This window comes from Eleutherodactylus coqui, chromosome 6 (assembly GCF_035609145.1).
Source record: "Eleutherodactylus coqui strain aEleCoq1 chromosome 6, aEleCoq1.hap1, whole genome shotgun sequence".
Classification (NCBI taxonomy): domain Eukaryota; kingdom Metazoa; phylum Chordata; class Amphibia; order Anura; family Eleutherodactylidae; genus Eleutherodactylus; species Eleutherodactylus coqui.
The window spans coordinates 132,697,266-132,722,465 of record NC_089842.1 but is presented as its reverse complement, the minus strand read 5'-3'; the positions used below and the strand labels follow the sequence as shown (position 1 = coordinate 132,722,465).

At 44.8% G+C, this 25,200-nt stretch overlaps 1 protein-coding gene across 1 annotated transcript; it reads left to right on the top strand.

Annotated features, from left to right (window-relative positions):
* FCF1 (FCF1 rRNA-processing protein) lies at positions 1-6,741 on the top strand. The gene is made up of 8 exons (XM_066607679.1): positions 1-80; positions 195-262; positions 2,636-2,701; positions 5,323-5,471; positions 5,573-5,645; positions 6,046-6,133; positions 6,256-6,350; positions 6,434-6,741. Exons 1-8 carry the CDS (start codon positions 78-80, stop codon positions 6,480-6,482), a joined length of 591 nt encoding a protein of 196 aa, XP_066463776.1. The 5' UTR covers positions 1-77; the 3' UTR covers positions 6,483-6,741.
* The last annotated feature ends 18,459 nt before the right edge of the window (positions 6,742-25,200 follow it).

Here is a 25,200-nt window from a genome sequence, read left to right as displayed (position 1 = left end):
CTGCGTTGTCAAGCAAACAGACCGGAAGTGCGCGTGTAGCTGTGACGTCATCATCGTGCGACAGGAAGACCGGCAGTATGGTGAGTACTGAGTACCGGGTGCTGCGGTGACTTAAATTATGAGGGGTGTCGGGAGAGATAGGGAGCCTGGGTTCCTGGTATAAGGATATCACGTTATTGTCGTTTACCTTACAGGGGAAAGCGAAGAAAACCAAGAAATATGCGGTGATGAAGCGACGGCTCAGCCAGAAGGACCCACGCGTGTGAGTGCAGCATGGCGGGCCCCTGTAGTAATAGTATATACACATATATACTGGGGCCCAATAGCTACATTATGAATAAGCCGTTGCCCTGGGGCTTGAGTGCTTATGAGCCCTGTACCAGTGTTCTGTAGGCTGCTGTGTGGCCTTACTCTTATAGGAATAGTGTGATAAGCTGCCATGCACTAATATTTTACCCCCGACCAGATACCCTAAGTTATATTGATACCTGGAGGTCCCTTCCAACTCTACCATTCTATGAGTCTATGATTTTGTATGCTGGATTACCTCCATACTGCTACTGAACTAAGAATCCACCATACCAGGATTGTTAATAACACAGCAAAAGGGCCAAATAATACTGCCACACCATGATCCTATATCCCCTCCCCCATACTGTTACTGCAAAATAACATCTAAAGACCCCTCTTACTGCCATGCAGTGACCGTATAGTGGTAGATACCGGCTCTGCAGACCGTATGTCATTACTGTACAGTTACCTGCAGTGATCACAGGTGACATCCTCTCCGACTGTAGTCGTTCACTTGCTCTTCTCCATCTGCCTAGACTGTTATGACAACATCTCCCAGTCATAACTTGTCTTTGCAGAATTTGACATACAGACATCTTTGAGTCCTTAATTTTCCAGCAACCTGCCTTCAGTTTTTTACACCTCGATACAATCTCCCCATCTAGTAGTAATGCCACCCGTGGTGCCTCACATATAGGAGGCCAGGGCAACATGTCTAGGTAAGTTTCTAGGGATTTTGGCTAACAGGGTGCACATGAACAAACAACTCCCCTCTCATACCGCGTTTCCCCCCAAATAAGACCCTGTCTTATATTAATTTTTCCCCCAAAGTGGCACAGGGTCTTATTTTTAGGGGATGTCTTATACTCATCTGGGCCCCTCCCCCTGGCACTCCAGCAGGCTTCCACGTAGTCCTCAATGGTGACAGAGCATCTCTTGCTGGTGACAGGGCTTGAATACCCCGCCTTCAGCAAGCGATTGGTCTGATTGGCTTAAGCGGCGCTCGATGAACCAATCACAGCTATTCATTGAATGCAACAAAAAGTAAGCCTGAATGACAGTAGCGCCTTACGAATTCCTGTAACCCGGACAGCATTATCAATAATGGATCCGTTCAAATGCATCTTATTTTGACATCCAGGACATAAAAATTGAAATAAAGCTCACATTTCTGGGCTGCCACAAAAGTTTGAGGCTGCAGAACCTTGAAATACACACCTTAGATGCTGCAAAGCCTTAAGATGCATACCCCAGCTGCTGCAGAACTTCAGCATTTATGCATAGGTTGCTGCAGTAAATTATAGCACACACCTCAGCTTGTAGAAGCAGCCCTGCCTTTACAGTACAGCGTACCTGACAGATCTTTTTAGAACATGGCATATTTCCACTGAAAAAAGACTTCTGCAATCTGTGTGTCTGTCACTATTGCATGCTGCCTTCAGAGAGGACAACATAGGGATATGATCACACAGTCTGTATACCATGAATTTTTGGTGCAGAAAATCCACAATATAAAAAAAAACAAAACATTTTGCATATCAAATTTGCTTGAAATCCACCCAGAAATTGATCTGCAATGCAGGTTTTAAATCTGCAGCATCTCAAATTATGGTGCAGATCTATTTAGGATTTTTCCTATTGAGTTCACTAGGGAAGCTAAAATCTGGAACATGTTCCAATTGCTACAGATTTTGTTGTGAATCTGCAACAAAATTTGCGGGTGGGCACATTTGTAAAATTTAAAAAAGCAGTAAAATAAAAAAAGAAACATTTATTCTTGCCTTCATCTTCTCTCGGATCTCCCACCAGTCTCTTGGCCTCCAATGATGACGTGTCTTAGGGACGGGATGACTGTCGGGCAAACTATGCCCGATACTCGCCCCTGTGCTGTTGCCCAGGAACTAGTAGCGCTGGCTTGCTCACAGAGCGGCCGTTCAGTACTGAACGGCTGCTATTTACACTGAATGCTCATCGTCCATCGTTTATGCTGCATAAACGATGTACAATGAGCTGAACGCTGATCATTTAGTGTAAATAGCAGCTGTTCAGTACTGATCAGCCTCTATGTTAAGCCAATGGAGAGAGGCGGGGGACATCAAGGAGTGAAATCTCCTCCAGCCTTCCCGCTGTGAGCCAGCGAGTGTGTGCGGGGACAAGTGTCGGGCATCGTTTGCCCGACATTCTTCACGTCTAAATGGGCCTCTATAGATACATGACCACTGAAGCCAGTCACATTGGTTGAGACATCATCAGTGGAGTCTAGGAGAGACTGATGGGGCAGCAGAAACCTCTCTGCCTATCTCTGCCAGATTGCTCTCCTCACTCTCCATTCTCTTATTTCTAGGAAAAGGGATCAAACAGTAACAAAGAAGAAAGCAAAGGATCCGAGCGCAATCGTGGAGAGAGAAGTGTAAGAGTTTCCGTGTATAGTGTGCATGCTCAATGTTGGCATTGCTGATCTCTAGTGAATGGTTAAACGGTTTGTCCTGTTAGATACAACCCCTTTCAGATAGCAACACCTTTGGCGAACGGCCTATCGTCCCACTGCCGGCAATTAGCTGTGGACAGAGGATGCCACAGACAGCTAATGTGGGGGAAATGTAGTGTTACTTGACAGATGTTCAAATGAGTGACCATCCTGTAATACAAGGACTGCCCCAAGTGCTTCGAAAGAGCAGCTTCTTTTTATAGAGCAACTCTCCATTCCAGCTCAGAGGGGGTTCTGAGTGGGAGACATCTCTGTGACATTCATATGCAGTAATGTAGTGCATGTAAACAGAGGTTATGATCTTGCTACAAGGTGGCCATATACATCAGATGATTGTTAGCTGAGCAGACTAGGGTGACTATCTATTGCAAGGGTGTAGAACCTTTTACCGGCAGAGGGAAAGATTGCCTTATTGAACCACTTTTAACAGCCAAAATAAATCTTATAAGGATATAACCATATAAGATATTTATGGCATATCAATAGTATATGACTTTAAATGTCTGATAGTAATCTGTTCCACTTTCAGGGGTCCCCATGCATATGTGTGAATTTTGTCGTAGATTATAGATGCTGTGGTACCAATGTAGCATTTAACTCCCATAAACTGCAAAGGAGAGTCACATGCATAGTGGACCACCTATTTAACGTGTATACACATTTCTGGAGTTTTAAACAATGAGTGGACCCCATTATCTGACACCTAACCTAAACGTGAGCAGCCCACACAAACAGGGCCATACAGAAGAGGAGCATTGTGCATAGGCTGTGCACCCCTGATCTAATGTGTGTAGGGGTAGCCCCTGACAGAAGATGTTGGGGGGAGAGGATGTATGGGGCAGTTTGACTTCAATATGCCTAATCCGTCAGATCATAAAAGGGAGATAAGCTGCTGTCAGAGGTGTATGGTTCCCTGCTGTCTATCAAAGCAACTGTCAGGTGCTGGACAAACCAAAATGGCTGCACTGCTTCTCTCACTACATGATTCACACTGTGCATTGATAGTGCATCAGTAGTCTAAGACACCTGAGCAGCATTGGCCAATCAAAGCAGCTTGTAGTGTCTTAACTACTAATGTGCATCAAGTAGTCAGAAGTATTGGGGCCTCTTTGGTTTATTCGGGACTAGATGGTTGCTTTAAGAACATGTGCGTGTTTGATCATACCAAGCATGTATTGTAGAGTTGGAAAGAATAGCTGACAGCTGTCTAATGTGTATGTCCAGTCTTGGGGCCCTTTTACACGGACCAGTAATCGTTTGGATTACTGCTATCTAGCGAGAATCTGAACAATTATAGTTTAGTGTAAATGCATGCATAGACTGAATGATAATTTATTTGCTTACTGTTCATTGAAGATTGGCCTATGTAAACAGGCAGTTGTTAAACTATGAGTGACTGCCCGTTTACTCTGAATGGAGGTGGGTGGGTCGAAATGATCCCTGGCCGGCTCTGGGGGAACAGTGATGATTGTTTCTGGGACGACCTATCGGTCATCTGTGCTCAACAGATCACCCCGTGTAAAAGGGCTCTGAAGGTCCATTTAGACAGGATGAATGTCCGGCAAGCAATGTCCGACACTCGTCTCTTGTGTCCTCGCTCTCGTGCTGTTGAACAGGAGCTAGTAGAGCTGACTCGCTCACGGAGCGGCCAGCAGGGGGCGGGGAGGCTGCAGGAGAGTTTTCCCCTCGCGCTCCTCCGCTCCTTTTCACTGATTTAACATAGCGGTCGTTAAGTTCTGAACAGCTGCTATTTACACTAAGCGATGAGCGATCAACTGATCATCTATCGTTTATGCTGCATAAACTATAAGCTTACCATTCAGTGTAAATGGCAAAAAATGTAAAGGTTGGAGCAGCAACTTAAGGTGCAGATAAATCCAGGATGAAACACTCACATCCCCATCTTCATATGAAGTTCCTTTATTACGCAACACAGAACCACTGCATATCCTGGGGATCTAATGGTCCAAAACCCTTTTTGGAGCATGCAACAAACAGTGTGTATTTCTCTCCCGGAGGGATTATTTTTGGTTGTGCTGCTATAATTTAAATTTTAATCGGTGTAAATGGCAGCCGTTCAGTACTGAACATCCACTATGTTAAGTCAATGGAAAGGGGCGGGGGAGTGCGAGGAGAGAAATCTTCTCCAGACTCCCCCCTGTGAGCCAGCTATACTAGCTCCCGTGCAGCAGCACGGGGGCGAGTTTGTGCTTGGAGGACAATCGGGTATCGTTCGCCCGACACTTGTCCCGTCTAAGTGGGCCTTTAGACTGTATCCTCAGTGATCTTACCACCTGTCTAGTCAATGCAAACCCATTTGGCAGTGTTTTTGATAGCAGAACCGTGTGCCTAGACTTTTCCATTGGGATTGTCTGAGCAGGTGATGAGGTTATACAATGTCTAATCTGTAACACAATAGTGGAGTTCTTTCTGTTGCTCTGTACTTGTTTTGCTTTGGGTATCTTTGTTGGGTTTGTTATATTGTGCTGTTTGTTACATGTTGTGGGCAGATAGTCATGTCGCAGGTTTTGCTTTCTGTTTAGTCCACAGGTGCCTTCCTGCCTTTTCTTCCAGTATAATACAAATCTAGGACCCCCCTACTATATCCTCGTGGACACCAACTTCATAAATTTCTCCATCAAAGCCAAACTGGATCTGGTGCAATCCATGATGGACTGTCTGTATGCCAAGTGTAAGTTGATGGGGAGATTTCTGCCACCTAACAGCAGCACATGGAATACGGCTGCTGTCATGTTCTGCTCTGTGATATATCTGGTTCTCACTTTTCTCTAGGTATCCCGTGTATCACTGACTGTGTGATGGCAGAACTTGAGAAACTGGGCCAGAAATACAGAGTAGCTCTCAGGTAAGTTGGTGATTTAAACACATGAGGAGTAACTTTCAGATTCTAGGGAGAAAGTAAGTTGGAGTCTGAGATTCTGAAATACAGAGTATGGAAAATTTATCTAACCAATTTGTAGCAGTCAAATGATTTCTCCATACTTTGTGTATTTAAGAATCTCAGACTCCTCTAACTTCTTGTTTCTTTGAGGATTGCCAAAGAAAATATCTATCAAACTGGATGAGGGACAACAAGCGCCACACACCTGCCCCCTAGAAATGATTTGTGATCAACTCTTCCCTATATGCTTATGACCTGTGAATAATATAGGCGACTGAAATTGCATCACAAATCATTACCGACAGGTAGGTGTGTGGCAGCTGCTGCCCCTCATGCCGTTTGCTTGCTTGCTTGTTTCTTGCAGGATCGCCAAGGACCCTACATTTGAACGCCTTCCATGCAGCCACGCAGGAACTTATGCCGATGACTGCCTCGTCCAAAGGGTAACTCAGGTGAGTACAGTAGTTAGTAAGGTGACGTGACTGTTGCACGCAGTAGATTGGGGGGGGCTTTTTATGAGCGTTATCAGCTGAAGTCCGGTAGATATTTATTTTTAACTTCATCTCTTTAAAAGCATAAATGTTACATCGTGGCCACAGTAGACAGAGATTTGAAGAGGCGAATACGAAAGATTCCTGGGGTCCCGATCATGTACATCTCAAACCATAGGTAAGAACCAATGGCTTTCTTCATCAGCTTTCCTGAGTTAGTGTTCTGCTTCTGCAGATTTCTCTCTTCTGTCTTCCCTACAGATACAATATTGAGAGGATGCCGGATGACTACGGAGCCCCACGCTTATAGCACACTACTGTTTGACTATTTCGGCTTGAATCCAGTGCTCTGTGTTTTGCACTGTGGTTGTGAGGACATTAGCTGGTATGGCTGCATGGACTGTGGATGTTGCACATTACAGCTGAGTGTCTTCATGTAATGAAATTACAGCATTTGGTTGCTCAGTGAATGAGTATCATGATGTAGGAATCTGATGAAGTTACTAAATACTTTGGCAGAGTGCCTGTACTATGACTGTTGTAAAGGATATAAAGACTTTTCTATTTTAGAGAGGTTGAAGCATGTATGTTTTTATTAATACTTTAATCTGCAAATGGGAAGATGAAACAATACCTCTACCGTGCCACCTATTGGAAGGCAGCATTCCTGCAAGTCAATGTCAAACTTAGCAAGTCTTTTAACGATGACTGGGAAGAGCTTTTAACGCAACCCTCTGGTTTCAGGACAATATTTTGTGCTGATGCCCCTCTGAGCTGCCAGTTCGCAGTCCAGTTTTTAAGCTGTCCAATCCTCAGACTACTTAACCCTTTCCAATCCATTTATTTTTTTCTCATCCATTCTCCCCAGCTCCAAATAAATTGGAGCTGGGGAGAATGGATGAGAAAAAATACATTTTCCCTTCACCCTCCTGAACTGACAGAGTTTGGGAGGGTGCAGGTGCTCACTGCACCGTGGGGGGAATGCGGAAGTAATACTTCCGCATTCTGCCTCCTGGCTCGGCGATCATGTGACCGCTGGGGTCAGGTGGCACCCAGCGGTCACATGATCGCCGGGCAGAATACGGAAGTAATACTTCCGCATTCTCCCTTCGGCCTTCCGACTCGGCGTTTATGTGACCGCTGGTGGTCAGGTAACACCGTCTGTCACATGATCGCCGGCCGGAATCTTCATGCATTACATAGCACTAATTGAGCGCTATGTAATGTGTAAAGGAGAAGGCAGAAAGGGTTAAAAACCCTTTCTCCCTTCTCCTCGGGGGTCCTTGATGAGGATCAGTGCAGGAGTGCATCTGCACCGGATGTGTCTGATGATTGGGTGAAGATGCACTCCTGCACTGCAGTGTCGGGTATGTCCTGACATCGGAGCTGTGGAGGGAAATGATGATGTCGGGGCAGGCCCGACATTGTATTGGAAAGGGTTAATCCCCACAGTTTATTGGTACTTTTAAACTACAAGTGCAGTATATCTGCTCTCTGATTGGCCAGCACGGATCATGTGAGCAGTGCTGGCCAATCAGAGCAGCGCAGAATGCATTAGGGAGCTAAAAATTGCAAAGGCCATCTTGGACACTTGAAAACAAGATCCTAAACTGGTGGATCACAGGGCCATCGGCATAGAAGAATGACAGCAGTTAATATATCCTACCCCTTCAGTCCAGGGACCGAATTTAGTCCTGAAACTGGAAGGTCACTTCAAGGGCTACATAGGAATGTATCCATCAGAATTTGTTCTAAATTGGTGTGCTTCTGTTTCTGACAAATGTGTCAGATCTAACTGCAGGGGGGAAATCGGGATTGCCAAAAACGGGTCTGAGTAGATCTGGTCTATATGAAAGATTAGTCATGTGAATAGTTTATGTCCCAAGCTTTGAGAAATTCTGAGAGTGATTAAGTTGTAGTCACATGGCTGTGTATGAGTTAAGGCCTTATAAAATGGGCACAAAAAACCTTGCATAGGGCATGGCCTTTTAGGAGGCCTGAGCAGACTTGTGTTAGCTTGGCTCCTGATAATCTACACCAGTGATTCCCAACTCCGGTCCTCAAGGCACCCCAACAGGTCAGGTTTTCAGGATTTTCTCAGTATTGCACAGGTGATGTAATTATTGTCAGTGCCTCAAACATTGCCACATGTGTTGTTACTATAGGATATACTGAAAACATGACCTGTTGGGGTACCTTGAGGACCGGAGTTGGGAAACACTGATCTACACCCTGCAGTCCAACCTGAGACTGCTGCACTCTCAGCAGAGGCCCAAACAGGTCCTTCCCTGCTGACATGCACTCCTCCATTACCGCTATCTTTGACCCGGCCATGCTCAGTGTACAGCGTTCCCTTTCACATAGCCTCTCTTGACTTATGCCTGGTGAGTTTGCTGCATGAACATGTCTGAGAACTACAGAACCTGCCACCTTCATTATCTGCTGCAAGGACCTACAGCTCATGCCCACGTCTCTGCCGGTGGACCTGGTGAGCTGTGATTTCTGATATGGCTGGATATCGGCAACGAGGCAGGGCCTGCTATAGGCGGGTACCCCTTCAGCCAGTACCACCTGGGATACTGCTCTTAATGCAACAAAGGGCCTGGGGTTTGCAACAAGCCTGGTACATACACTGCACTGGCTACTTAACTTACTGTCTTGTTAACACCTGCTCTCTCCCACCAAACATAGTGGGGTCTACTTTTGCAGACACTATAGCAGGGAGTGTGAGATGCATGACATTCAAAGCAGATTCTGTGAGACGCCACCATTTCGCGACCCAGCTTAAACCGCTGTGTGACCACCAACTGGAACACTCTGGAGATACACCCTTGGACAGACCAACACTAGTATAAGTTTTGCTGTTCCTGCAAACTTATTCTTCAGCTTCAGTTATCACAGATCACTGTAGAAGCTATAGAATTAGCTGTGGGTCCATGTTTTACTAAACATGGACTTTAACCCCTTAGTGACGGCAAATACGCATTTTTAGTGAAGTCACTAATGGGCTTTAAAGCTGCACCTGCAAGGCAATGTACTGACAGTCAGGCTCCTGCTTTATCCATCAGTAGTGGAGAAACCTCACATCCTGGCAGTTTTTAACCCCTTAAATACCATAATCAATAGCTTCTGCAGCCTGTAAGCAGATGACAGGAAGGGGGCTTTTTCATCCTGCATTGTGATCTCAAGGTAGCAATGGGTTGCCATGGCAGCCAGAAGCCTGACAAAAGCCTCCATGTCTGCCATGTGACTCAGCCTCCCACAAAGTCTAATAGGCTAATTTCATAGGCTTAGTGAAATGCACTACATAAGTAATGCAGTATACTATAGACCAGTGATCCCGAACCTTTTAGAGACCGAGTGCCCAAACTGCAACCCAAAACCCACTTATTTATCGCAAAGTGCCAACACGTCAGGGGGCGGGGCTTACCATGACGTATGATTTTTACCTTCGTCGTTCTTAAAAGGACAAGGCTGTTTCAAATTAGACCGGTGCGGATTTTGACCGCTTTTGACGAATTTGCCACGAAAAATTCTGCTGCGGACATTTAGCAGCATTTCCCCCTCGTGTAAACATATCTCAGCAGTGATAGTGGCTCCCCCCCCCCCCCCCCCAGTGTGGCTCCAGCGGTCCTGGTAACATCACCCTACCACACCCCCACCCTCACCCCAGTGCGGCTCCAGTAGTAATGGTGACAGTCGTCCCCCCCCCCCCCCCCCTTCCTCCAGTGCGGCCCCTAGTAGTGATGGGGACATCTCACAGTGGCCCCAGTAGTAATAGTCACCCCTAGTAGTAATAGCGCCCCCTCCTTCCCCGAGACTCATATACTTACCCCCCTCCTCTGCTCGGTGCTGCTGCTGACGCTGATCCTGGGTGCACACTGTGATGTCAGTGTGCTGCCGGACGCCTCCTTCCCTTCTCTCGGGGAACCAAGTAGGAGACGTCAGGGGGAGGAGGATCCTAGCTGCACACTGACGTCACAGTGTGTGCTGGGCTCAGTGCCGCTAGCAGCGCTGCCGAGTGAATGCCGGCAGGGGAGCCGCGGCGTGTGCTAGCAGGGAGGACTCTGCGTGCTGTAGGTTCTCCACCACTGCTAAAGACTATCACATCTTTATGTACCCCTGAGGGACTAAAAGAATAGTGTGAGAAAAAGCCGTAATTTAAAGAGAAATAATTCAGTTTTAAAAATATACACGTTTTTGCTAACTTGTAACTATGCAGACAATGAAAATACTTTATTGTGCATGGTGAACGCTGTAACGGTAATTTTAAAAATAATGCCAGAATTCCTATTTTTCTTTCGTGCATCTCCCCAGAAACACAATAAAAAGTAATCAAAAAGTCACATGTAGCTCAAAATGGTACTAATAAAAACTACGTCTTCCGGCAAATATGAAGACCTCGTGTAGCTCTTTTGCTGTAAAATGAAAATGTGATGGGTCTTAAAATGCAGTGATGCAGTTTCAATTGTTTTTCGTTAAAAACATGTTTTTGTTGTGCAAAAGTAGTTTTTAAAAAAAATCTATAGAAATTTGGTATTGAGCTATCATCTTGATCCAGATTAGAAACTTTTCATGTTGTTTTTACTGAATGGTGGACGCTGTAAAAACAAAACCCAAAACTGATGGCAGAATTTTGGGAAGTTTTTTCCATCTCCCACTCCACTAAAAAAAAAAGTACCGTATATTCCTGCGTATAAGGCGATGGGGCATATAAGACGACCCCCCAACTGGAATACGGTGTAAAAAAAAAAAAAGCAGTACTCACCTCGGCGCTGCTGCAGGCTGTCGCTCCCTCCTCGTTCTCCACAGAGCATTGCTTTCTGGATGCAGGGCTTGAAATCCCCGCCTACAGAAAGCTAATGCTGTGATTGGCTAACTTTTATTACCATATATTCCGGGGTATAAGACAACTTTAAAACCCCGAAATCACATTCAACATTGAATAGCTGTGATTGGCTAACTCACGTGCCGTCAGCCAATCACAGCTATTCAATGTTGAATGTGATTTCGGGGTTTAAAAGTCGTCTTATACGCCGGAATATACGGTAATAAAAGTTATACAGTACAAATGAACCGCAGAGTTGTGCCGTTAAAAAATACAACTCCCAAAAAAACAAGCCCTCGTACGGCTAACTCAAAGAAAATTACTTGGTCCATAAGGTAAAAAATGGGCTTGTCACTAAGGGATTAAGGTGGCCCTAGTCTACGTGCTATGTGTACCCTTGCTTGTTTTGCTATATACACACAAATTCTCAACATTTCTCTGAGAATATGGCACACCAGAGGGAATCCAAAGAAAACTAGCTCCAATATGCCAGATATGAGCTGGGAAAGATTCCTTCTTTTTCCAGACTCCATAAACTTAAAGAAGGGCAAATGTTGTCCCTATCTTCAAAAAAGGGAAGAAGGTGGACCAAAGAAACTATAGGCCTGTGAGCCTGACATCTATACTGGGAAAAATCTTTGAACAAATTATTAAACAGCACTTATGTAAGTACTTGGATGAGAATGGAGTAAATAACCTGAGCCAGCATCGGTTTGTAGCAAGCAAGTCATTCCAGACCAATCTAATTGCCTTCTATAACAGAATCACCGACTGGGTTAATCAGGGAAATGTGGTACGTATAGTATATCTTGACTTTAGTAAAACATTTGACAAAGTATCTCATACCATCCTTAATGGAAAAAAGACCAAATTTGTGATTTACAAGGCAACTGTTGGGTGGATGCACAGCTGCCTGAGTGATCGTACTCAAAGAGTGGTCATAAATAGCTGCCCATCCAAGTGGAAGAACGTGTCAAGTGGGGTGCCACAAGGCTCTGTCTTTGGCCTAGTGTTGTTCAAGATTTTTACAAGTGATCTAGAGTAGGGGAAACTGATCAAATTTACTGACGACACAAAGCTAGGCAGGATAGCTAACACTAGAGAAAAGGATTCAAAAAAATCTAGACAAGCTTGAACAGTGTGCGGTGACTAACAGAATGGTATCTAACAAGGAGAAATGCAAAGTCCTACATCTGGGCAAGAAAAATGAAAAAAAAAAGCACATGCATAATGGGAGGAATTGAGCTAAACAGCAGCACATGTGAAAAAGACTTTTGTATACTACCGTAATAGATCATAGACTGAACATGAGTCAACAATGTGATGCAGCAGCCACAAAGGCAAACACAATTCTGGGATGTATTAGGAGTAGCATAGAGTCTAGATCACGTGAGGTAATTATCCCCTCTACTCTTCTTTAGTCAGATCTCTACTGGAATACTGTGTCCAGCTCTAGGCCTTCCAATTTAAAAAAGACAGACAAACTAGAGCAGGGGTCCCCAACTCCAGTCCTCAGGGACCACCAACAGGTCATGGTTTCAGGATATCCTATGGTAAGAACACCTGTGGCAATGTCTGAGGCACCAACAATAATTACATCACCTGTGCAACACTGAGGAGATCCTGAAAACATGACCAGTTGGCCGTCCCTGAGGACTGGAGTTGGGGAACACTGAACTAGAGCAAGTTCAGAGAAGAGTTACCAGGATGGTGAGCGGTCTGCAAATCATATCCTATGAGGAACGGTTAAAGATCTGGGAATGTTTAGCTTGCGAAAAAGAAGGTTGAAAAGAGACCTAATAGCTGTCTACAACTATCTGAAGGGCTGTCACAGTGCAGAGGGATCAGCCCTATTCTCATTTGCACAAGCAAAGGCTAGAAGGCTGATTAGATATAGAGAAAACTTTCTGAGGCAAAATTCACACGGGCAAGCGTGATAATGGGCCAGCCTATATCATGCCTGTTATTGTATGTTTTTCATGCTGATACAAGGCGGTTTTCATTCAAAATTGCCTAACATTGATTCTATGAAATTGCGATTCTCAGGCTCTTGCTGTGAGTGATGCCATGTGGTGTAGGTAGCGCTGTGGATAAGGCTCTATGTACACTGCATTCAAGCCTTCTATTAGAGGTCTATTTTTTGCAAAAATTTCCATTGTATACCTACAGAGGGCACCAACGTAATTATAGTCATAGTGGCATTTATCGTCTATTAAATCCAATTGTTAAAAGTATACTGCACAGCATCCTCTTTGTGGTGGCTCACTTTATGGAAAAGCTCAGTCTTCTGCCTGCACATTACAGTATGGTAGGAAGATAGGTATTCTGCAGTTTTCTAGCCCAATGGCAGCAAAAAGGATGTTCCTTTTGTCCTCTGGCCCGTGCCTAAGGAAACATTTAATGTGTTCACTGGAAGCTTTTCTCAGCATATACACCCCACATAGGGCTAACACAGTGCTGTGTGGATGGTACTTTGGATCCCTGAGCTGACATCCCACAGAGTCCGGCTCTACTAATAAACCTTGTGTATTCCCTGTCAGAACTGCGGCCGGAGGAGAACAGGAAAGGGAACTAATGGCTATCTCGCCTCCGGAAGGGTCTAGAGGCGGGATGTGAGTCACAGACCAGCACCTACTCCTCCATGAGACAGTAGGGAGGCGAACCTGTACTGATGGATGTGGCCCCTATACCAACAGGATCAAGGACAGGACCAGGTGGACTTCAATTCTGAGCACATTTGGCACTCAACAATGAACAAAGTCAAATATAAGGCTTTATTCCATCAAAGCATTAAAAACATTAGTAGGCATAAAATCCCCAGCGCAGCTTATGTTTTGCTTTATTAAGACTTACATTTTACTTTATTAATAGCCGCGTGCCATAATCTCTTCAGAATTATTTATTATGCGGATCAACAGCTTATCCTGCCCACTCGTGATAACTTACAAGAGCAACTGCTCCACACACCATATCTGGAGGTGAGCGCCATACTGTTATCTTTGTACCAGCTACAAAAGGCATGCAACCAAACATCGCTGTGTATCGCACCATGCTGAAAATGGTTTCTTATTCGTTCAGTTTCTTCTTCAGGGCTGAAGTTGGTTTCTTATTTGCAATAAATGTATTTTTGCTTTTTTCCCTTGCGTATTAAAGAATAGAAGTTATTTTGATAATGCGATTACAGTGAGGCGCCATTGGGGGAACAAAACTGAAAACAACATAAAACATTAAAACGGACACAAAAATGGGCACTAATGTAGACAAACTGTGATTCAAAGGGTTAAATAATGGTTCTGGGCATGAAAGCTGGCATCAAAGTGGGTAGACAGGCAGTTTTTTGGTGATTCAAATAAGTAGCTAGTGTTTTAAACATGTTTAATGGGTTTGGGCCACTGATCTAACACTGCTAACACACGGGGCTGTCACGACTGGAGTCCGGGCAGGTGGAAGTCCCTAGTCCTACCCGCAACCCCTGTCCTTACCTACTTGCCCCAGCCCCCCCCCCCCCCCCCCCCCCGCAGGGTCACTAGGGATGCAAAGGAAGGAATCAGACTCACAGACAAATACAGGAAAACAAACACAAAAGTAGGTCAGGCAATCCAGGTTGGCAACAGGAGAGAACGCGGTACAGGGGATCAGGAGAAGTTGAAGTCAGGTCCAAAGCAAGCGAGTCAAAACAGGGCATCAATTCAAGATAACAAGGGGGTAGCTGGAGACCAAACCTACACTGGCAATGTCTAAAAAAAACTGCAGTTGAAATGCTATCAGAACTCCCTCCCCAGCAGCTGATTGGGGCGGAGAGCCACCTACCTGAGCACGGGAGCGCGCGCCTGGAACCACTCAAAGTGGTTCTGGGCATGAAAACTGGCATCAAAGTGGACAGACAACCAGTTTAATTTGAATAAGTAACTGCAGTTTTCAAAGGGTTAAATGGATTTGGGCCACTCTCTAACACTGCCAACACAGAGGGGGTTGATCCAGCATGATGTGGCTTTGCAGTTTACAAAGTCGTCATATCTTGGACTATCTGGAATCACAAACAGATAGTTAGAGCGTCTGAAAGAAGAGGTATATTCTCAAGGCTCAAACCCAATCTGATTTGTGAAGAGCGCATTCCCTCACATGAATGGCTGAGGGGCAGAATTAAGGTAATTAATGTGGTTGGCCGAGACCACCTTCAGTAGAAAGGATGGCACAGGACGCAGAACCACCTTGTCCTAATGGAAGATGGTGATCGCCTCCAAAGAAAGCCTCTTTCCAGGACAAAAGATGAGCCGGAATATTGCGTAACGGCTTGAGGGGATAAGACTGTATTGCGTCCAGTACCAAATTGGGGTCCCAAAGTGGGACAGGAAAATAGTATAGGCATGGACACCCCTTTGAAGAAAGGTACAGATAGCCGACTTAGAAGCTAGGGGGCATTGAAACAGAAGGGACAGTGCCGACACCTGACTCTTCAGGGAGTTGAGGCCCAATCCCATGTCCAGACTCACCTGAAGAAAGGATAGAAGACAGGAAAGTGAAAAACACATAGAATAAAAGTAACACTGTTCACACTAGAGAAAAATAGTCTTCCTGGCACTATGGTAAACCCTAGAAGAGGAGCGCTTGCTGGCGTACATCATAGTCTGAATGACAGATTCCGCAAATTCGCAGGCTCTCAGGATGCGGTTTCAACCGCCATGACGAAGCATAGAAAAACTCAGGTGGAAGAGGGATCCCTGTAAGAGAAGATCTCGAAGGGGTAGGTGCCATTAAGTAACATAGTAACATAGTAACATAGTATGTAAGGCCGAATGAAGACATTGTCCATCTAGTCCAGCCTGTCTATCCTACTGTGTTGATCCAGAGGAAGGCAAAAAAACCCAAGGCCAGAAGTCAATTAGCCCTTTTGGGGAAAAAATTCCTTCCCGACTCCCTAATGGCAATCAGACTGTTCCCTGGATCAACCCCTAATAGTTCCTACCTGCCTATATACCAGGATTGACACTTAACCTAAAATTTATATCCTGTAATATCCTTCTCCAGAAAGACATCAAGTCCCCTTTTAAACTCCTCTATGGATTTTGCCATCACCACTTCCTCCGGTAGAGAGTTCCACAGTCTAACTGCTCTTACAGTAAAGAACCCCTTTCTGTGTTGGTGATGAAACCTACTTTCCTCTAATCGTAGCGGATGTCCTCTTGTTACCGTCGTGGTCCTGGGTGTAAACAGATCACGGGAGAGATCCATGTGTTGTCCCCTCATGTACTTATACATGGTTATTTGGTCGCCTCTTAACCTTCTTTTTTCTAGAGTAAATAGTCCCAATTTGGACAGCCTCTCTGGGTATTCCAGTCCCGTCATTCCATGTATTAGTTTAGTCGCTCTTCTTTGAACCCCCTCAAGCACTGTGACATCTTTCCTGAGCACCGGTGTCCAGAATTGTACGCAGTATTCCATGTGAGGTCTGACAAGTGCCTTATATAATGGAAGGATAATGTTCTCATCCTTCGCCCCTATACCTCTTTTGATGCACCCCAAGACTTTATTTGCCTTTGCAGCGGCTGACTGGCATTGGTTACTCCAGTTTAGTCTATTATCCACTAATACCCCCAGATCCTTTTCCATATCACTTTTCCCTAGTGGTACCCCATTAAGTGAATATTTGTGACATCCGTTCCTCTTGCCCATGTGCATAGTCTTACATTTTTCAACACTGAACTTCATTTGCCATTTTTCTGCCCAAGCCCCCAGCTTATCCAGGTCCGTTTGTAGCCGCACATTGTCCTCCGTTGCATTAATTATATTGTATAATTTTGTGTCATCTGCAAATATTGATATTTTGCTGTGCAGCCCCTCTATCAGGTCATTAATAAATATGTTGAACAGAGTGGGGCCTAATACTGAACCCTGTGGCACCCCGCTAGCGACTGTGGTCCAATCAGAGTACGAACCATTTATTACCACCCTCTGCTTTCTATCGTTGAGCCAATTTTTTACCCACTTACACACGTTTTCGCCCAGTCCGAGCTGCCTCATTTTGTATATTAGCCTATTATGTGGCACGGTGTCAAAGGCTTTAGAGAAGTCCAGATATACAAGATCAATAGATTCTCCCTGGTCCAGCTTAGAGCTTACTTCATCGTAGAAACTGATCAGATTTGTCTGACATGAGTGACCCTTCATGAATCCATGCTGGTGAGGAGTTATTCCCTTAATCTCCTTGAGGTACTCATCGATGGCGTCTCTCAGAATCCCCTCGAAAATTTTTCCCGTTACTGAAGTGAGACTTACTGGCCTGTAGTTACCAGGCTCACTTTTGCTCCCTTTTTTGTAAATTGGAACCACGTTGGCAATGCGCCAGTCCAATGGTACTACTCCGGTCTTGATAGTGTCTAGAAATATTAGGTATAGCGGCCTAGCTATCTCGTCACTTAGTTCCTTTAGTATCCTTGGGTGTAATCCATCTGGGCCCGGTGATTTATCAATTTTAGTTTTCTTTAGACGCTTCCGCACCTCCTCCTGCGTTAGGTATGAGATATTTTGTGAGGGGTTCGTTTTATTCCCCTGCATCTCGTGTGGCATTTCCTTTTCTTTGGTGAACACACTTGAGAAGAAACTGTTTATTAGATTTGCTTTCCCTTCGTCATCATCAATGATTTCTCCTGCATTGTTTTTTAAAGGGCCAGCGCTCTCCCTGCAAATCCTTTTGCTGTTTATGTAGTTGAAAAATAGCTTCGGGTTGTTTCTGCTCTCTTTTGCGATCCGTCTTTCTGCTTCCTCCTTGGCAGTTTTAATCGTATCTTTGCATATTTTGTTTTTTTCCCTGTATGATTTTAGCGCTTCTTCGCTGCCTTGTTGCGTTAGTAGTTTGAACGCTTTCTTCTTTTCGTTTATTGCCCCTCGTACCGTCTTGTCGAACCACATTGGTTTCCTTTTAGCTGAGTTTCTTTTATTTTTAAAGGGAATGAACTGCTCACATGAGGCGATTAGGATCCTTTTGAACTTTTCCCATTTTTCCTCCGTACTGATATTTTTGAGGATGTTGTCCCAATTAATGGTACCGATAGTAATTCTGAGCTGATCAAATTTTGCTTTACTAAAGTTTAGTTTCTTTGTCACTCCCTGATAAGGCTTCCTATTGATTGACAGCTGGAAGTTGATTATATTGTGGTCGCTGTTCCCCAAGTGCCCCTCACTTGGGGAACAGCGACCACAATATAATCAACTTCCAGCTGTCAATCAATAGGAAGCCTTATCAGGGAGTGACAAAGTGTCGACGAGCAGGTAGACAAGATCTGCGTACTACATGCATTAAGGCAAGTCTAGAGCAATGAGAATCACGAGGAGGCCTTCCATCTTGATCCTTTTGAGAAGTCGTAGAATGAGTCGAAATCGAGGGAAGACATACAGCAGCTAAAAGTCAGTCCAGGGTATTATAAGGACATCCATTGCTCAAGCCTGAGGATCCTGAGACCTGGACACAGCAGCCCAAAGGCTCGGCGTGCATGAGACGCTGCTACAAATACCCCTGAGCAGGAACACAGCAGCAGTCTCCTGAGGTGCAAAGAGGCCTCCAAAGGATAAGATGGGACTGTCAGGTCCCTGCAGGTAAGCCCTAGTTACATTAGATTTAAAAAAATGAATACAGGCCCGCAGCACAGTACAAATCGCCCCAATAAGGATCATCATGGGTAGCAGCAAAAACGGCCGTGTCCAGCGGCGCCTGGGATCCCACGCGCGGATCCCAACAGGTCAGGGGATTGATGCTTTCCTCCTCGGCGGGCAGCAGTTTGGACCCGGCCAAGGAGAGGAGGAAGATGGCGCTGGCGACGTGCAGGAGGAGGAGCCACAGGGCAGTGGCACATCGGGAACCTCTTCCCTCCCTCATCGATGCTCCCACGGCGGAACGCGCTGACAGCAGAGACACACGCCAACAAGCAGGTGTCAGGAGCAGTCCCTCCAACTCCCCGACGTCTGGCTCCACGTGGTAGATGGCTGCCATGTTGGAAAAAGGAGAGATGCTGTTCCCAGGAGGCAGCCAGCATGGGAGAGGAGGTAAGCCAGATGGGACACAGTTGGCAGGAGAGGGCTCCCACACGGGGCACCCTGAAGATCACCCCCAACACAATATTGTAAAACTTTTATTAATTTTTTTATGATAGCAGATAGAGAGAAAACGCATCAATTCTGCCAAAGTTTTTTTTACAGCGTTAGTCACGCAGCATAAATGACACAATATGTTTTTTTCTGCGGGTCGGTACGATTACAATACAAAAATTCTTATATTTTTTTTAGATTTTTCCACTCTCTGCAATCAAAACCCTTTTTTTGGAAATTATCTTTCTTTTCTAAATCGCTGCATTCAAGGTCCTATAACTTTTTTATTTTTTCATGTACGGAGTTCTGTAAGGGCTTGTTTTTTGCAAGATGAGCTATAATTTTTATTGGTACCATTTTTAAGTACATATGGCTTTTTTGATCACTTTTATTGCGTTTTTTTGGGAGACAAAATGAGAAAAATAAGCATTTCGTCTGTTTTTACATTTTGTTTACACTTTTGCTGTGTAGGATAAAAAGCGTGATACCAAATATGTGGGATTTGATTAAAAAAAAAATTATGCTAATATGGGAAAATGCACGGAAAAAGGGTTTTTTAACATTATTTTTATCTTTTTTTTAATACTATTTGTGTCCCTGTGTCACAATAGCACTTATGATCGCTATGATAAGGCATTACAGGACTTCTGTCTTGCAAAGCCTTATCGCTTGTTATAGCGATCATAGGCACTGGCAATGCAGGACGCCTGCATCTGCATCCTGTTGCAATGGCAACCCGTCGGGCTCTCCGCAATTTCATTGCGAGAGTCCAATGACTTCACAGAGGGAGGGCGCTCCCTCTGTGAACCCTTTACATGCCCCGATCTACATAGATCGCGACAGGGAAGGGCTTAACAGCGGGGGGGGGGGGGGGGGGGGGCGCTGTACTGATGTACCCCTGCTGTTGCAGGGGAAGGGCGACTATCGGTGACAGCTTGCTCCCGCTGCCGGATAGCGTGGGATCTCTTTTGATCTCACACTATCCACTGGACGTAAGTGTACGTCCTGTTGTGTTAAGTACCCCTCTGCCCGGACGTACATTTACATCCTGTGGCGTTAAGGGGTTAAGCATAGGGCGCGCCTGAAACGCGAGAAAGCAGCAATGATCGTCTCCCTGTTGGCCAAAATAGCATATTTGGAGAAACTGTTCTGCCAGTCAGGCACCTTACTCACACAGAAAGAACTGATGAACACAAGAGAGGAGTTCAGGCACAGACCAAAAATACTTGCGGTTTAGGGACAGCCTGAAGTGCTATTATAACGAGCATGCCAATAAATGGGGACGCTCATTGGCACAGTATCTTCACAGTAGGACTAACTTTACATATGTACTCCACATAGTGGTCAATACAGGCAGTAAGAGACATGACCCCAAAGAGCTCACAGAGGCCATCGACAGCGTTAGCTGGGACTTTCTAAGGTCCTCCTGACGCATTTAGGTCGGGGGGGGGGGGGGGGGGGCTACGTTTCTGAACTGGATTCTGGCATTGTACGGGAACCCGTTGGCACAGATCAAGGTGAGTGGCCTTTTGTCTCACCCTCTACCTATTAGGAACGGGACAAGACAGGGCTGCCCCCTGTCCCCTCTTCTCTACGTCATTGTTATGGAACACTTGGCTGTGGCACTGCGGAACAATTCTGATGTGCGTGGCCTGCAGATTGGGACCCAGACCTGCAAGACAGCCTTATACGCGGACGACCTTCTTCCGTTCATCTCCCAGCTCGGAAGTTCTCCAATTTTGGGCACTTGAGCAACTTCAAAGTTAATTTACATAATTCAGAGGCCATGAATATCTCTCTACCAACTGGTGAGGTAGCTCACCTAGTGGACCAATTTGATTTTTAATGGCGATTAACCTCTATCTAATATCTTGGGGTGCATTTAGCAGCAAATGTTTCCTCTCTATATCACCCTAACTATATTCCTCTGCTAGACATGCTGTTAAGCAGCTGAGCTAGTTCGGGCAAGTAAGTGTCTTAAAAATGGATGTGGCCCCAAAATTTCTATACCTTTTCCAAACCCTGTCAATTAAGCTGCCCACATACTATTTTAAACAGATTCAGCAGGTGCTCTGCAGATTTGTGTGGGAGAGGAGGAATAGCCGTATTAGTTACCGAAGCATGTCACGCACGAAACCCAGGGGGAAGTGGGACTCCCAGACCTCAAAGTTTACTATTCATCTGCGGTCCTCACAAGGTTGGTGGATTGGCACCATCGTGCAGCCTCAAAACAGTGGGTGGGCTTGGAAACAGCTTTGCTTTGGCCCTACTTGTGCTTATTGCCGTAGATCTCCGCAGAGGAAAGGCCGGCAGCTCTACCCCATTGACCTTGAACTATCTGGGCTTGTGGGACAGGCTGACCACCAGAGGTGCCATTGCGATCCGTAGAGGATCCTTGACCCCCCTTTTTCACAACCCCACATTCCCTCTGGGGCAAGAGAGACAGAGTTTCCTGTGCTGGTGGGAGGAGGAAGATACGCGGTGCTGCCAGATTGCAAGTTCTGGGGATCCGCCTTCATTTAATGAGCTACAGTCAACTTGACCCAATTAGAAACTGATGTGGATGGAGTATTTCCAGTTGTCTTAGTTTTGGAGGACTCGGTTGGGGTCATGCCTCTTCCAGAACCCCCATGAATGCATTGATGAATTATTTTTGCGATTTGGCCTTCCGCTCTGGGTCCTCTCTAGGATCTACGAAATCATCTTAGGCAGCTCGCACAAGGTCTTCTATCATTCATCAGGGGTTGGGAGAGGGACTTGGCCTTGGAATTGCAGGACTCTGATTGGGAGAGAGCTTTCACGTTTGCACACAAACTACCCTTGCCCTGTGTGGTGCAAGAGAAAAATTTTAAGCTTCTCTGCAGGTGGTACAGATACCCAGACCCGATTCACTGCATATTTCCCTCAGTTTCAAATGTATGTTGAAGATGTGGGTCTGAGCTTGGTACCGTGTTACATATATGGTGGGAATGCCCACTCATTCAACCTTTCTGGAAAAAAGTCTTGGGGGGGAACATCCCGTGCAATGGTGGAGGTCACCCCACAGCTGGCACTGCTCTCTGTGATTCCTGGCCCTTGGGCCACGATTTAAAAAGGTCTGTTATACCATTTCCTCACTGTGGCCAGGGCTGTAATTCCATGCTATTGGCAGAGTAGCATTACCTCCTCGACTCTGGAATTTATTCAGGAACTGAATCAATTAATGTATATGGAGGAGTTGGTTGACAAGGGCTCTGAGGCTGCACGCTCAAATGGACGTGCCTGGGTAGTAAGAAATGCATTCCGTGACTCACCTGAGTTTAAAAATATAACAGGATAGTAGAGAGATGGGTCTTGAAGGGTTTACAAGGAGGCCCTAGATTGGGACTGGGATCTTGATGACACATAGCGAGGTTTCTATCAGCTTTTTATTAGTCACTACGAGAGGGTTTCCCTTCTTCTCTGCTAGGTATCATCCCCTTTTTCCTTTTTTTAGCTTTCTTCCCAAGATTTGCTATCCCTCCTTTCGTTTACCTTTAATATTTTTATTTTTTATTTTCTATATGGCTGCAGTTGTTTGAAAGTTGTATTATTTCATGAGCACAAGAAATTGTCAGGTCCGAGGGCCTGGCGCCACATTGTTTAATAATGCACATATTATATAAGATGTACCAGCAGGACACATAGCAGAGGCTATTGTTGCATCATCTTGTACAATATCTTTTTTTTCTAATCAATAAGCCATTGTTGCAGTCCTGCGAGACCTGCTATATGTTGTACCTTTTCTTTTTTTATAAGTAAAATTGCACAAAAGTTTTAAAAACATATTAAACATAGAAGAGAAAAAAAATGAATACATTACCTAGCAGGCTTGGTCCATGTCCCGACCACTGCTCTCCAGAGGTTCAGCACAGTTCCCACCTCCAAGAAGCGATAGCTTTGATTGGTTCTTCCACCACTGCTCAGCCAATCAATGCAGCGCTGGATGAACCAATTTGATGGCTGTGATTGGCCGTGGTGTCATAAATCCGATGGCTGCTGATTGGCTGAGCAGCGGTGGAAGAACCAATCATTGCAGCGCTGGATAAACCAAAGCAATCGAAGAACCAATTACTGCCATCGCTTCCTGGAGGCGGAATTGATGAATACCATAACCAGGGAGTGGTGTTGTATGAGCAGCCTAGGACTACGGGAAGCACGTCGGAGCTGTGGAGAGCGGCAGGAGGGACCTGGACTGAGCCTGCTAAGTAAGTATAATAAGACCTCGTGCCTCTTTTGGAGCAAAAATTTATATAAGATAGGGTCTTATTTGCAGGGAAACACGCTATTAATGGAAAAATATATTGTATATTTGAAACGCAGTGCTATACATAAAATTAAAACATTGTGTGTCTTGGCTGGATAGATCAGGTTTTGTCTGTTTAATGAGGAATAGGACCCGTTTGTGTTTGAGCAAGAGGGATCTTGATGGATCCATGAAGATTTAATGTATGTAGAGTTACAGGTCTAGAAGATATTGTAGCATTCACGTTTTGGTTTTGTTATCTACTAATATGATTATTTGTATTATTTTAAGGCAAGTACTTTAAAGTTATAATTTTTGCTATGATTTATTTAAGTACAGTTTTTGTGGATCTGAGGGAGGGGAATGTTGCTGATGTAAAAGTAAAAAGCTTAATAAAGACTACTTGATTAAAAACAAACTGACTAATAAAACATTTCAGCAAAAAGCAATTGCAGATACCACAAATTAGGTGACATCTGCGTCTGGGGTTTCGTTTGACTATAATGGGGTTCGTTTAGCTGCATGCAGCATTTTTTCTTCCAGCATTTTGTGCAGGATCTGTGACAGTAACTTTGAACGCAGGTTTAAGCACAGATGTGAAAGCAGCCTAACTGATACCATACACAGATTACTTTTTTATTCAATATTTTTAGAGGATAAGCGGCAAAAAAAATTTAGTCATTGAGAACTTTTTTTCTACTCAATTCACCTTGCAGTACACGGGGCGGGAAAAGTGATTCTTACTGCTCCCGATCCAAAACTAATTGCAGTGCTCCATTTTTGAGCGGATTCCGTGCACACAGCTTCCATTAAAGTCAATGGAAGTCGTCCAATCCATCTGCAATTGAAATCCGTACTGCGCATGTCCGACGGCGAGCTGTGTGGACCATCTGCAGTACAGATGAAAATGAAAGAAGACAGGTATGCGCGGACACCGCTGCTGCCAGGGCTGGATTCTGAACGTCAGCTGATTTTGTCCCAGAACGTATTTAACTATTTAACAGCTCCAATTACACTGGCCAACAAAAACAATATTTTGGAATGTTTCCTTAACTTCATGAGTCAAATCTAACAAATTTGGGGGTGAGAAAAACAAATATGACAAAGAAAATTTTTTATTAGCTCTAGTTTCTGTGATATACAATAGGTGGAAGAATGTTATTTTAACGGATTATGACACATTTTTCTTACATATGCTAACAACATTGAAAGTGCATTTGAATTTTTTTTTAGGACAGTTACATTCTAAGACTTCTAAAGTGATGGAAGAATTCCCTGCAGGTGGTGGTGAAGAGAATCATGTGGTGACTTGATGAGATCGTTCTCTTTTGGCTTGCCTCTTGTGAGTTCCGAAGCATCCCTTCACACAGACAAGCACTAATCCGCAAGCATTGCTGCATTCCAACGGCCCTGATATCTTAGTTCCTTTACAGAAATATCCTGGTGGAATCTTTCTCCATGTTCATCACTGACAGCTCCACAACTAGGAGGGAAAACGTCTAGGGGGGAGTGGAGAAAATGGATTTTAAGGGACATGTTGCATCCGAGTTGGTGGTATTTTTCCAGACGTACTGTCACCAATTGAGTGTAGTTATCATCTCTTCTGTTGCCTAAGAATCCATGAATAACTCCCTTTAAGGCTTGTCAAGCTTCCTTTTCTTTTTCCTCCAAAACTTGGTCAAACGCAGGATCCTTTACTAGTTGTGGCCCAACAAAAATACCTTCCTTAACCTTTGCCTCGCTCAATCTAGGAAATTTGTATCTTAAGTACTTAAATCCCTGTCCTTCCTGGTTCATACCTTTGACAAAATTTTTCATTAAACTCAGCTTTATATAAAGGGGTGGAAGAACAAC